This window comes from Terrapene carolina, unplaced genomic scaffold (assembly GCF_002925995.2).
Source record: "Terrapene carolina triunguis isolate 2854851 unplaced genomic scaffold, T_m_triunguis-2.0 Scaffold68, whole genome shotgun sequence".
Taxonomy (NCBI): domain Eukaryota; kingdom Metazoa; phylum Chordata; order Testudines; family Emydidae; genus Terrapene; species Terrapene triunguis.
In genome coordinates this window covers 6440788-6455977 of record NW_020664419.1, presented here as the reverse complement: position 1 = coordinate 6455977, position 15190 = coordinate 6440788, and the positions used below count along the sequence as shown (strand labels likewise).

The window sequence follows — 15190 nt, the reverse complement described above, 5'->3', positions numbered from 1 at the left end:
GAAGGATTGGGGCGTTAGATTGTAAGCTCCTTCAGGGCAGGGGTTGTGTGTTTCTATCTCTCCTGTCAAGGGTCTAGTATTAATACATCTTAATAATAATTAATAACAGCAATCACTGTGAAGCAGTGTGGTCAATATATAGGGCACTGGATTAGGGTGATCTGGGTTCTACCATGGACCAGCGGAGTGACATTGGGCAAGTTTCTGTGCCTCTTTTTCCCATCTAAGCCTTTGTGGGTCTGTCTACACAGCAAAGAAAAACCTGCGGTTAGCCCGTGCCAGCCGACTTGGGCTCTGTCTGCAGGGCTGTTTCATTCCTGTGTAGGCTTCCAAGCTGCAGCCTGAGCTCTGGGACCCTCCCACCTGGCAGGATCCTAGAGCCCCAGCCTCAGCCTGAGCCCCGTGAGCCCAAGTCGGCTGGCCCAGGTGTCTAGTCACTGCGGAGACATACCCTGTTTGTCTTGTCTATCTAGACTGTAAGCTCGTTAGGGAAGGTACTGTGTTTGGGTTTTTTAAATACCATTGTGCCTAGTGCAATGAGTCCCTGATCTTGGTTGGAGACTCTCTTGTGATCCAAATAATTTTTCTCTATTTATTATTATTACTATTATTTTATTATTTATTAATAAACAGCCTAAATCCACTTTCACTGAAAGCCAGTTACGTAAACACGAATGCTCAGAGCAATACCTGAGCATCTTTGGTTTGCTGAAGAGGAAGTTTGGGGCTTATTTTCAGAGCATACTGGGAAGATGCTTTAAATGTTCTTTTATAATAAATTATAATCTTGTAACCATTCCCAACAAGAAAAGATTGGCCATAGACCATTACCAGGTCACACTTTACAAGAATCTTCTTAGAGGTAGATGGCACAGTATAATCTTTTTTTTTTATTTTTTTAAAACTGTGTTCCTTAGTAATGTAAAAATACATAAATAATGTGTTTAAACAAAATCCCTTTGAATTTCTCTTGATCATTTATATGTGTTGACCTGATGAGCCCGAAACAAAAATGCTGTGTCCACCTCTCCAGAGTTTAGGGACGTTCACAGTCAAACTTTGCCGCTGGTGACCATTTACTTTGCCTCTGTTCATTTCCTCCTCTTGGACAATGAAAATGTACTCGTCAGTTTCATGGACGTTTCACTTTCTGTTTCTTGGGCCTGCTCCAAAGCGCATTCAATGGAAAGTCTCCCATTGATTTCAGTGGGCTTTGGACCAGATTTCTTATTCCCACTGCTGCAGCAACTACTGTTTAACTCCAGATCAAGACTGTTTTTACTGACTTTTTTTTTAAACATAATAGCGAAAACATTTTTCTTCCTCTGTTGCTTTGTTCAACATCTCTTATTTATAAACGCGTAAGCCAATTCTGCAATCCGATCCACTGATGCAGAACTCTGCTGACTTGGTTGGGATGCAGATGGGCCCTTTTAATGGATCAGAGCCTAACCTTCCTTAACAATATTTCTTTAACAGAAACTGTTATTTGCTATGTGCCAGTATAAACACTACAGCTGTCTGAGCAGACACCTTAAACTTCACATTAGCTCATATCTTTGTCCTGTCAAAATAATGGGAACTTCTCAAGATTTAACTATACTACTGAGTAACTTATCTTTCTGCTTCGTATTTATATGGTTACCCTTGAGTTCTATTTAAAATGACTGATTTGGCACCTTTAAATTGATTGCTTTTCCAATCCCAGATTACCTTCCCTTACTGTCTGGTTAGGGTGAATGTAAAAATATCTGAACCTACCAAGGGAAAAATAAAAGCTTTAACTACCATTTTCCCCCTCCCCTTGAAATAAGTTTCATGTAAAAAGCTGATACGTAACCAATTCCTTATTAATGATATTTACGGAAATATTGCAGCGCTTCTCTACTGAAGGATTAGTGTTTTTTGACTTCCAGTGGACTGATTGCTTCTAGTTTCATAGTTAATTGAAAGAGAATGTACACTGAGGATGACAGATATACCCATTCTGAGGCTAGCTGAGTTTGAAATAGTCATGGTGTATAATGCATGTCAGGAGAAATAAAGATGAAGTGGCAAAATGATCATTATTTATATAGAGCCCAAAGTGCACTAGGCATTTTATAGACAAAGAGGCCAACAAGGACATTTCTCCAATAACAATCTATTATTATTTACTATTTGTCTTCCAGTGATACCCAAAAGTTCCCATCAGGATCAAAGCCCCACTCTGCTGGGCCCCGTACAAACTTATAATTAGACAGCCTCTGCCCCAAAGAATTTACAGTCCAAGTGCTAGATTGTACCTCTGAGGCCTGGTCTACACTGGTGGGGGGGGATCGATCTAGGATACGCAACTTCAGCTATGAGAATAGCGTAGCTGAAGTCGACATATCTTAGATCGACGTAGATTGACTTACTTCACGTCCTTGCGGTGCGGGATCAACGGCCATCGCTCCCCCGTCAACTCCGCTTCTGCCTCTTGCCCTGGTGGAGTTCTGGAGTCGACGGGGAGCGCGTTCGGGGATCGATGTATCGCGTTTAGACGAGATGCGATACATCGATCCCCGATAGATCGATCACTACCCGCCAATCCGGCGGGTATTGTAGACATACCCTAAGGCACAGCCCTGAGCAGAGGATGATATGTAAGATGCATCATCCCTGGTAGGCCTGGTGACTCAGAGAAACCCCCCGTGTCACAGAATCCTTCCCTGCATTCTCCTTGCTCCAGGGCTGTAGTGATTTACCACTGGTTTAGATCAGCTGGTTGGCTGAGCTGCACTGGATGGTGCATTGTGCGGAGACAGACCCATGGCTCAGCATCACAGTGGCACTTGGGTTTAAAAGAAGCCAGGTTTCCAGATTTATAGTCTGTTACTCTCAGTACTAGACCATGCTGCTTTTCAGCACGTGGCCCTGTTAAGATCAAGTATACAGAAGAACTTCAGGAACAGATTAGAGATGTAGCAGAGGAACGATGGGTTTTGTGGCTAAGGCACTGTACTGAACCAAATTCCTAGCTCAGCCATAGACTCCCTATATAACCTTGAATAAGTCACCAATAGACTGATGAAAAGCCCATTGAAATCAATGAAAGAATCCCATTGATTTCAGTGGATTTTGGGTTGGACCGTAATCTGTTACTCATCTGTAAATGGAGAAGTATTATCATCCCCATCTCAAAGGATAACTTCATTGGTGCTCAGCTATTGTAATGATAAAAGCCACAGAAGTACATAGATTAATTACAGCAATCAAAATGCAGGGTGACTTGCAGGGAAGTGTGTTTCCTTGGTCAAAATAGGCTGCTCATTTAGTCTCTTTTACTCTCCTGCAGGACATTTTTGTTACATGATGAATTAGGAAAGGAAGAAATCTTATTGTGAGCAATGGAAACTAGGATGTCTTTGATTTCCGCCACGCAAGAGACTCAACATCTATCCCAGGAGAAGGGTCAGAGTCCAGCCAATGGGAACAGAGAACAGTTTGATTCAGGTGAGCTCTTGTTTTCCATGTCCGTTTCACTTTTAAGTTTATGTAAATAAAACAGATTTTCTTGTGCAAGTTAAAAATTTTCAAAATCCCACAACATTTGGAGGAAAATTGGCAAAACTTTTGACAATGTTTCCTTTGTTTTTCAACCCTTTGTAAATTTTTGGGGAAGAAAAGCAAAATTTTAAAAATGTTTGGAAGTTTTTCCTTTATTTGAATCAGCTGGATTGATCAACTTTTTCTATAAGTTTTTTTTTTTTTTGTTCTGTGTGTTTTTATTTAGATTTTTTTCCCCCCACAAAAAACATCCCAGCTACCAGAGCGTGCAATACATTTCTCAAATGGTGCTAAGGGGTGTACCTCCACTGCATGCGCTTCCCTCCCTGGGGAGAAGATGAAAGAACAAACGTGTGACCGATAGGTACACCTCTACCCCGATATAACGCAGCCCAATATAACAGGAATTCGGATATAACGCGGTAAAGCAGTGCTCTGGGGGGGCGGGGCTGCGCACTCCGGCGGATCAAAGCAAGTTCTATATAACGCGGTTTCACCTATAACGCGCTAAGATTTTTTGGCTCCCGAGGACAGCATTGTTTAATGCACTACTGGAAGGTGCTCCTAGACTATGAAGATAAGTGCGGCACAAGGACTTATAGATAAGGTTAATATTTTGTCACAGTTATTTGTAGTAAAAGTCAGGGACAGGTCATAGGCAATAAACAAAAATTCGTGGGAGTCCGTGACTTGTCCATGACTTTTACTAAAAATAAGTGTGATAAAATGGGTCCGATGAGGGGATGAGAGCCCGAGACCTGCTATAGGAGGGGAGAGGTGGCGTCCAGCCCCGGCCTCCACTGCGGCTGACCGTTCCGGGGTCCCCCCTGCTGCCTGTAGTGGCTTGGAGCTCTGTTGTCCTCCTGTGGCTGCAGGGGTCCGCCCGACACCCGTGGTGGCTGAGAGCTCCAGGTCCCCCCGTGTTGGCTGAGAGCTATGGGGGCCCCTGCCTGCGGGGGCTTACAGCTCCTGCCCTGCTGCCCCAGGGCCGCAGCAGAGAATGTCATGGCGGTCTCTGGAAGTCACAGAATCCATGTCTTCCCTGACCTCCGAGACATAATCTTAGCCTTACAGATTCGGTTCAATTCTCTCTAAGTATCTTTCATTAAGCTTTGCAAAGTGAGCTCGGAATCTGTGACTCCAGCCTCGTTCGGGGTGAAATTCCACTGTGTGCAGAGCACCAGCATGCACTCTGTGCAGCACTTCAGTCCCACTTGACTACTCAAAATAAGGTTTAAGTGGCACATAGGCTTTGTTCTGGCTCTCTGCACAGGGGTGAATCATCCGGAACGATTTAATACACGGCCACCCAACTATTAGTACAGCTGTTTCTAGCTCTTTATTTTTCTAAACTTGGGAAGATGAAGGCTCTTCCTTAGGCGTGATGATGGTCTTGATATTAAGGTTCTGGACAGGGACCCAGGACTGCTGGGTTCAGTTGCCAGCTCTGTCACTGGTTCTTCTCTGTGACCTTGGCCAGTTGCTACCAATTAGCATCTCAGTTCCCTGTGTTTTGCTTGTATGTTGTATCCTTTTCTCCCACCCTGTTTAGGCTGTAAGCTCTGCAGGGCAGGGACTGTGGATATGTCTACACTGTAATCAGAGGTGTGACTGCAGCATGTGTAGACATACCCCGAGCTAGCTTTGATTTAAAAAAAGCAGTGATGTGGCAGCAGCAGCATGGGCTTAGCCAGTCAAGTAAATACTCTGGGTCCCAGCCTCATGCTGCCGAGGCTTACTTGCTGTTGTGACTTGAGTTAGCGAGATAAAAGCTAGCTCAGGTGTGTCTACACATGCTGCAGTCACGCCTCTGGTTGTAATGTAATGTAATTATTACTCTGGGTGTAATAAAAACAATGTGTTTATATCAGTGGTCCCCAAACTGTAGGGGGCACGGAGGAATGTTGTGGGGGAGGGAAGCGCACGGAAGGGGCAAGGAGGGAGCGCCATGCCCCTGGCCCTGCTCTGCCCCCAGCCCAGCTCCGCCTCCAGCCCTGTTTTGCTCCCAGTCCTACTCTGCCTCCAAGCTCAGCTCCACTTCCAGGCAAGATCAGCCCCACTCCGCCCCCTGCTCTGCCAGCCCAGCGTTACCCCCATTCCCTCTCTGCCCCCACACTAGCTCCGCCTCTAGCCCTAGCTCCTCCCCCATCCCCAGTTCTGCCCCCAGCTCCGCCTTCAGCCCAAGTGCTGCTGCTCAGGAAGGCTTGGCTGTGCAGTAATGGGTGGGTGGGTTGGGGGGAGGCATGGACAGATTCTGTTAAGGGGAAGGGGGGGTGCTGATGGTAAGGGCTTCTGCAATCCACACAATGAATAATAACCAGTATTGTACAGCTCATCTTCTGTAAACAGATTGATATGTGTGTCTTACATTGTCGTATTCGTCCTGGGGCTGATAATACTAAATCCTTTTCTCAACAATCGGACATTTCCATGAGGCTTGCTGATGATAAAATGATACTGAGTTATAAATGTCAGATGGAGGGTCAGATTTTCTAATGAGCTCAGTGCCCCGCTAGCTTGCACTGAGAACCTGGAGTGTTCCCAGTGCGAGCTGTTGGGTGCTGAGAATTCTGCAACTCTGGCCCCAGTTGTTTAAAGGTGCTGCACTCTCCTTGCGCTCCTGGTGAATGAAATGACCATTCCCCTGAGGCTGTATACTGTAAGAATTAGAGGAGGAATTTCAGAAGTGCTCAGTGTTGGCCTAACTCTTCTCCCATGGAAGCCAGTGGACATTTAACCATCGCTCCCTTTGAAGTCAATGATTAAAATCCCATTGACTTCAAGAAAAGCAGAGTTAGGCCAGTGGTGAATGTTTTTAAAATCCCCTTTGATGCTTTTTCAGGACTTATTGGATCTCTTCTTTCAGACCATGCTGTTAATGTTCTGTTGTTCACCTTCCCGATAAACCTCTTGAAGAAAAGAATTGATAGCTCTGCATTCTATTTGAAAGGAACTCAAACAGAATTGCCAAGAGTAACTTTATATTTTTAATCACATCTGAAAAACCTTGGAAGCCTTTTCTTTATGCATCCACCCTCTGTTTAAAAGTGAAAGCCTCACGGTTCTCTAAGCTGGGATGCTGCAGTGGAAGGGTTATTTTGCTAGGTTTTGAACTCATCTAGCTCCCGCATCTTCTTTGAATATCATCTCCAAAGCATCTGGCTTCTGCTACAATGCTTGCATCAGAGATAAGATCCCCGAAGGCTCCAATCTGCCGAGGGCCGTGCCCCTCCACTCCCCCCTAGTAGAGGGTGTAGAGCACCCTGGAGAATAAGATTCTAAGGGCATGATGCTGGGAGCTTCTAACATGGCACAGCACCTTGCAGGAAGCACTGGGGAACTTGCAGAATTGGACCCCTGAGCTCTTTGGAAGCTACTGAATAGTTTCAAACTGCTTTTCTTTGCGTTTCAAATTCAACCAGTTGCTCTCCTCAAGTGGTTTATTTGATCCTCTCTTTGCCTCTTCTCAGGCTGTCCCTTGTCCATAGGAATTCAGTCACTCAAGGTTTCTGTCTCTTGACCATCAACATTCACATCCACAACATCCAGTCATTCTTCTAATTCCATGGGCAACAGGGATTTCATTTTGCTCTTTAGAAAGCTGATATTAGGCCCTTGGTTTTTGGTATTTCACCTCGGTTTTCATGGTAGGAATCCAAGGCCAGTGTAAATGGGCAGTGACCTCTGAACTGAATAGATTTGTCACCTTGGAGGCTTTTTGCTTCCCGCCACTTTGTCCCTGACCCAGAAAATCTCATCTGATGCCTTGTAAAAGGAAGTGAATTTAAGGTTCATCACGAAAGGCACCAGGTCATCAGCCCTACAGACGGAAGTTCTCTATTTATTCACAGAACACAGGTTGCAGCCGCACAAGCATAACCCATTAGGCAGTATGCCCAGTCCTTAGAGAATATGAATCTAGTCCCCATGTAGACAGCCTGGCTCTTTAGCTTAAACTCATGTTTATAGCTCTGGTGATCTCCAGTTTTGGCTAAGATGGTGGTGGTTGTGTATGTGGCAGCTTGTTTGGGATGTGAACTGCTGTGGGCCTCAAATGTTTGGGACATGCTTCTGTTCAGAAGAGGTATGTAAGCCACTATTCAGTATGTGTTATGTATCTCCCCATTTCCTATGCCCACTCCACAGAGGATATGGGTCTTAGCTCAAGCTGTAGAGGCGTAGCCTTTCAGCTCTGGAGGTCCCTGGTTCGGCCCTGGGTCCTTGTGCCCCATCCACATTCTGCAGGGGGAGAAGGGAGTTTTTCTGGGATTGCCAGTTATGAAGGAACCTTCTGTGGGCACCTGAACCTCAAACAGCAGTCAGTTGAGAATGATTTTTATTTATTTATTTATTTAATCACTGTGAATTGTGCCAGATCTACTGCTTCTGCCCCATCCAGTATGCCAGTAACCCTGTCAAAGAAGAAAATTAGGTTGGCTTGGCATGATTTGTTCTTGACAAATCCGTGTTGGCTTTTGACACAGTCCCCCATGACATTTTCATAAGCAAACTAGGGAAATGTGATTTAGATGAAATTACTATCAGATGGATGCACAACTGGTTGAAAGGCCAATAAGTAGTTATCAACGGTTTGCTGTCAAACTGGGAGGGCCCACCAAGTGAAGTCCCACAGGGGTCGGTCCTGGGTCTGATACTATTCAATATTTTTCATTAATAATTTGGATAAAAGATAAGAGTTTATAAAATTTGTGGATGATACCACGCTGGCTGCAGGCATTTTGGTGGACAGGATTAAAATTCAATTCATCCTTGACAAATTGGAGAATTGGTCTGAAATCAACAAGATGAAATTCAGTAAAGACAAGTGCAAAGTACTGCACGTAGGAAGGAAAAAATCAAATACACAGCTACAAAATGGGGAATGACTGGCTAGTGAGTAGTACTGCAGAAAAGGATCTTGGGGTTACAGTGGATACCAAATTGAATATGAGCCAAGACTATGATGCAGTTGTAAAAAAGGCTAACATTCTGGGGTGTATAAATAGGAGTGTCCATATGTAAGACACTGGAGGTAATTATTCTACTCTGCTTGGCACTGGTGAAGTCTCAGATGGATTATTGTGTCCAGTTAAGGGCGTCACACGTTAAGAAAGATGTGGCCAATTGGAGAGAGTCCAGAGAAGAGCAATAAAAATGACAAAAGATTTAGAAAACCTGATCTGTAAGGAAAGGTTGAAAAAACTGGGCATGCTAGTCTTGAGAAAAGAAGAATGAGGGTGGACCTGATAAGTCTTCAAATAGGCTAAAGCTGTTATAAAGGGGGGGAGGGGTGCTCCATTATTCTCCATGTTCGCTGAAGGTAGGACAAGAAATAATGGGTTTAATCTGCAGGTAGTTAAGCATAGGTCACCAAGAGTGGCTGTAGAATCCCCATCATTGGAGGTTTGAAGAACAGGTTGGACAAAGACCTATCAAGGATGGTGTAGGTTCATTTGTGCAGCCTCAGTGAGGGAGGATGGAGTAGATGAGATCCCTTCCAGCCCTACATTTCTATGATTCTTCCCCGCTGGATCCTTTCCCGTGTCGTAAGCAGTAAGTATTTCCATTCCTCATGCAGTTGCTGGCCCTGGCTTTCGTGGAGTCCGTTGTGACAACACTCCAGTCAGGAGAGGAAAAACAGTCTTGTTGTTTTGCTCACTTTCCCTGTCCTTGCCTCAGTCTCCCTTAGGGAGAAACAGGCCTCACAGTTTGAGGAAACACTGGTGCAGAGATCTGAGAAACCAGCTTTCAATGATAAGCTGCCAAGCATTTAACAAGCGGCTCCCACTCTGTTCCCTTCCTTAGCCTGTGAGAAATCCCACATGCTCATATTGAGGAGGGCTCTGGGGAGAGGAATTCAGTTTTCCCCCTGTTTAAGCTAAAAGGCTTTCCCAGAACCACAAGCAAGGGGGAAGGCAGCACCGCTTGTTAAGTGCACATTACTGGGAAGGGTTATAGGAGGCAGATATTTGAGCATAGCACAGGTGGTGGTGGTAGGGGGGCCAGAAAGATCCTGGCTAGATGAGACTGGGGGATAGAGAGGAGAGGGATGTAGAGAAGAGTCAAGGCGGTGAACACTGGTTAGGGGAATATACCTAATGCTTACTGCATTCTGGAGCAGCTCTTGGACTCCACAGAAGTATTATTTCTCCGCTTGTTGCTGTCGTGAAGTTCCAAGCAACCTGCTGGGCCAGGTAGGGATGATAACTTTGAGGTTGTGAGCAACCACGGGCCACGTTGTTCTTGTTCACATCTATGATCCTAGCTAATCAGTGAATTTTATTGAATTGCTAAGCATCTCTTTTCAAGCTTGGTGACATGAGCTGATGTCATGGGCTCATGAACATGCTGCCCTTCCCATATTGTTAACGGAGAGGTGGTGGTCGTGGTGATGGTGGGGTGGGGAAGATCCTGTCTAGATGGGATCAGAGTAGAGGGGAGGGATGTAGCAAGGAGTCCTGGTATAGAACCATTGTTCTTAAGTATACACACAGAAAACCCATGCAATGAATAGAAACATCATCTTCCCTTCCCCGCTCTTTTAAGGACAGGTAGCAGATTAGCATAGTACCTCCCCTTCTTGTAATGTGTGTATTAAATTCTCTGAGCATGAACTAGTGATTTCCAGAAACCTGAACAGTCCATTTCAGCTGAGTGCTTATGGAGATAATCAAAGTGCTGTCTCTTCTCACCAGTCAATCTGGCTTCTGAGTGCTCACTGGCTATTACATCAATCATCACATAAACTTAAATTCAGATAATTTTATAGATGAGGAACTGGGTTATCTGTCTAACTAAGATACTTACATGGCTCCGATCACAACAGGATCTGAATGCCGCACTACCTTTAATGTATCTGTCCTCATGACACCCTTGTGACGTACTATTATCCCCATTTTACAGATGTGGAACTGAGGCTAAGTGACTTACCCAAGCTCACACAAGAAGCCTGTAATGGAGCAGGGGCTTGAAGCAAGGCCTCTCAAGTCCTAGAATAGTGCCCTAAATGCTGGCACATCCTTCCCTCAGTTTTCTATTTCCAGATTGGAATCCAAGACCGATCTTTTAAGTCCAAAGCAGACTGCGAAGAGTTACAAAGAGATCTCACAAAACTAGGCAAAAAAATGGCAGATGAAATTCAATGGTGATAAATGCAAAGTAATGCACATTGGAAAACATAATCCCAACTCTACATATAAAATGATGGGGTCTAAATTAGCTGTTACCACTCAAGAAAGAGATCTTGGAGTCATTGTGGAGAGTTCTCTGAAAATATCCACTCAATGTGCAGCAGCAGTCAAAAAAGCAAACAGAATGTTGGGAATCATTAAGAAAGGGATAGATAATAAAACAGAAAATAACATATTGCCTCTATACAAACCCATGTTATGCCCACCTCTGGAATACTGAGTGCAGATGTGGTCGCCCTATCTCAAAAAAGATATATTGAAATAGGAAAAGGTTCAGAAAAGGGCAGCAAAAATGATTAGGGATATGGAACAGCTTCCATATAAGGAGAGATTAATAAGACTGTGACTTTTCAGCTTAGAAAAGAGACGACTAAGGGGGGATATGCTTGAAGTCTATAAAATCATGACTGGTGTGGAGAAAGTAAATAAAGAAGTGTTATTTACTCCTTCTCATAACACAAGAACTAGGGGTCACCAAATGAAATTAATAGGCAGCAGTTTTAAAACAAACAAAAGGAAGTATTTCTTCACAGGTCACACAGTCAGCCTGTGGAACTCTTTGCCAGAGGATGTTGTGAAGGCCAAGACTATAACAGTGTTTTTTTTAAAAAAAGAACGAGATAAATTCATGGAGGCAGGGCCATCCTTATCCAGACGCAAACTACGCAGCTGTGTAGGGCACCAAATTTCCTGGTGCCCTATGCAGCTGTGTGCTGCTCCAGTGGCCAGCCCGATCCCCCGGCCAGCTGAGGCAGCCAGAAAAGCTGCCCCCGCTCCTGCCCTTTGCCCACTTCACCCCTTCCGTAGAGCCCCCGCCCCTGCTCCGCCCCACCTCTTCCCACCCCTGCTCCGCCCTAGCCCCACCCCCACTCCATCCCTTCGCCTGAACTACGTCCTGAGGGACTGTAGCAGGGATCGGGTGACGGGAAGTATAGCAACCCGGCCCCAACCTGCTCCGTTCCGCTGGCTCCCAGCCACGCCGCCGGCTCGTGCTGGGGGGCAGTTCTCCCCTGCCCCCCAAGCCTGCTCCTGCCCCCCACAGACCTTCGGCACAGCCTCCCCCTCCCCTGCGTAGGCCTGGGGCTGTGTAGGGCACCACAATGTCTAGGGACGGCCCTGAATGGAGGACAGGTCCATCAATGGCTATTAGCCAAGATGGGCACGGGTGGTATCCCTAACCTCAGTTTGCCAGAGGCTGGGAGTGGGTGGCAGGGGATGGATCACTTAGTGGTTGCCTGTTCTGTTCGTTCCCTTTGGGGCATCTGGCATTGGCCACTGTCGGAAGACAGGATACTGGGCTAGATGGACCTTTGGTCTGACCCCGTATGGCCGTTCTTATGTTCTTTCATTGATAAAGTAACATAACTAGCTAGAACATAGGAATAGATACAGGATAGAATCAGAACTGCTTAGCTGTGTGCCTTAGACGCCATACAGCTAAGAGTTAAAGGGAATTATCCTACAGATAGGTTGGTAGGGAATTTGGGCTTTCCGAACGAAGGATCCAGGTTCTTTTTTCACTCTGAGGTTTTTCCCCGTAGTCACGTGGTCTATAGTGTTAACAGTGAAGTCCTAGATGGCTGCAGTTTTATTGAAGTACCTTTAATTTCTATGGCATCTATCAATTGATGATCCCAGAGCACTTTAAAACCATTGAGATGGTAGTCGCTCATTACTATTTATTTTGTTTGTATGCCCAGGCCCACAGGAACATGAAATGTATCGTAGGTTAGACAGGTGTGACTGTTTCACCAAAAAAGAGCATAGAGCAAAAGGATCGATAACTGAAATCCACCAATGTAAGCACATCATAAAATTAGCCATCAGCCAGTGAACACCTGGAGTGAAATCTTGACACCCCGCCCCGCCCCTTGGAATGAATGGGAGTTTTGCCAGTGACTTCAGGAGCTAGGTTTTTACCTTTGGAATGTTGATTTGAGTACTGGTAGATGGTATGGCTTTGTGAAAACCACTCTTTAGAATCATAATAATTTAGAATAAACCGCTCTTTAGAATAATAATTATAATATTATTAAATACTTTTCATTGATATAGCTCCTTTCAATCTGAGGGATTTGAAGCATTTTACAGAGATCAGCAAAAATCGATTTGGAAACCCAGGCACGGAAAAAGGTTACAAGACTTGCCCATGGGCACACAGTAAATCAGTGATAGAGTTGGGAATAGAATGTCCTGGCTCTCTGTTCCTGGCCTAACCCCTAGGCAACCCGACTGTGGTCACAGCCGACGCTATCGCAGAACTTCAGGAAAGAAACCGAAACAACACAAGAGGTTTGGGGAATTTTCAGTCCCGTCCATTTCTCTGTAATGAAACTGAGCAAAACAAGACACTGAGCCCATGATAAACGGGTTCCCTGATGTTACTTTTACAGACACAGTAAAAGTAATTTCCTGATAAAGCCTGTAGAGAAATCAGCCTTCTGCTGGGTCAGAATGAAATGGAACAACCGAGAGTAAAGGCCGGAAGTCTCTGCAGCAGGACGGGGGCTCAGCTCCTGGAGGTGCTCCATCTCAATGTGGTGGGGTATACAAACCTAATGTGGACCCAAAGGTGTTCAAAGGCAGTACTGAGCCCCGTTAGTCCCCACCCGCTAGGCTTGCTGAACCTGCTCCAGGAGCCCAGGCACAGGTGCTGGGCAGGCTGCAGGAGAGAGGAATCCTTCTCTGGGAAGCCAGTCAGAAGGTTGAGCCTGAGAGGGGGACCATGGGACAGGGAAGGCCCACAGGCAGAGCCTTCTCCAGCCACGCCCCCCCCCCCCCTTGAGAACCAGCAGCTCCAGCAGCACCCTGGTCCTTTGGGCTTTTTTTTTTGTGTAAGTAACTGACTGTTTGGACTATAGGGGTCCCCAAACTGAAGGGATCTATAGATAGGAAGTGGTCCAGGACACCAGACTTAGACTCTCTGCAGGGAGGCCCTTGCCAGTGTTGCTTCCCACAGGGCCCTGGGCTGGGACCTGGTAGAGAAGGAGTGCCTCCCTACCACAACCCCTTAAGGGCTGTCACCCAAATGCGGGCGGAGGCCAGGAAGATTCCTGGCTTAGGGTCAGGAACCAGGCACCTCTACCACCCTGATGGCAGCCGGAGGTCTGGTGCAATAACTGCTAGGCTGCCTGGCCCTCCAAGCACCCTATCTGGCTCAACCTCCCCCTTTTCATTTTGATTTTTAAAACAGATACTTTTTAGGTGTGTCACTGTACTGCACCCATCTTACTACTGAATGCAAAGAAAGCCTGATTTCATAGCTCAGTCTAGTGACGCTTAGGGTATGGGAGATCTGGGTTAAATTCCTGGCTCTGTCACTGACACGTGACCTTGAGCATTGTAGATTTATATCCCAGCTTGCCGCACAGTAAGTGTTTGTGTAGACATGACCATAGAGTCATTAGATTTTAAGGCTAGAAGAGACCACTATCATCATCCATCCTGACCTCCTGCATAACACAGTTGATGGAACCTCAGCCAGTAGTGTCTGTTTGGGCTATAGCATCTCTTTTAGAGAGACATCCAGTCTGGAGTGCTGGAGATTCCCCATCTTCTTAGATAAGTTAGTCCAATGGTTCATTACCCCCTACTGTTGAAAAAAAGTGTGCACCTTACTTTCTCTTCTGAATTTGTCTAGCTTCAGCTTCCGGCCATTGGATCTTGTCATGCCTTTTCCTGCTAGATTGAAGAGCCACCTGTTATCAGAAATCTCTTCAACTGAGTTATTCCTGATTAACACCTATGTAGTTACACCAGGTGAAGCAGTGCAGGTGAGGGAGAATTACAGAATCATAGAAGATTAGAGTTGAAAGAGACCCCAGAAGGTCATCTAGTCCAACCCCCTGCTTAAAGCAGGACCAACCCCAACTAAATCATCCCAACCAGGGTTCTGTCAAGCCAGGCCTTAAAGACTTCTAAGGATGGAGATTCCACCACCTCCCTAGGTAACCCATTCCAGTGCTTCACCATCCTCCTAGTAAAATAGTGTTTCCTAATATCCAACCTAGACCTCCCCCACTGCAACTAGAGACCATTGCTCCTTGTTCTGTCATCTGCCACCACTGAGAACAGCCGAGCTCCATCCTCTTTGGAGCCCTCCTTCAGGTAGTTGAAGGCTGCTATCAAATCCCCCCTCATTCTTCTCTTCTGGAGACTAAACAATCCCAGTTCCCTCAGCCTCTCCTCGTAAGTAATGTGCTCCAGCCCTCTAATCATTTTCGTTGCCCTCCGTTGGACTCTCTCCAATTTGCCCACATCCCTTCTGTAGTGGGGAGGCCCAGCTGGATGCAATACTCCAGATGTGGCCTCACCAGTGCCGAATAGAGGGGAATAATCACTTCCCTCAATCTGCTGGCAGTGCTCCTACTAATGTAGCCCAATATGCCATTAGCCTTAGCAATAAGAGCACACTGCTGACTCATATCCAGCTTCTTGTTCACTGTAATCCCCAGGTCCTTTTCTGCAGA

General features: G+C 45.8%; 1 protein-coding gene across 1 annotated transcript in view; it reads left to right on the top strand.

Moving 5' to 3' along the window:
* Positions 1-3325: 3325 nt before the first annotated feature.
* The window catches only part of SFMBT2 (Scm like with four mbt domains 2), a 166129-nt gene continuing 154264 nt past the window's right edge, over positions 3326-15190 (top strand). The window contains exon 1 of the mRNA XM_029910851.1: positions 3326-3477. Within this exon, the coding sequence (XP_029766711.1) occupies positions 3372-3477 (106 nt within the window). The 5' untranslated portion in view covers positions 3326-3371. The remainder of the gene's footprint in view (positions 3478-15190) is intronic.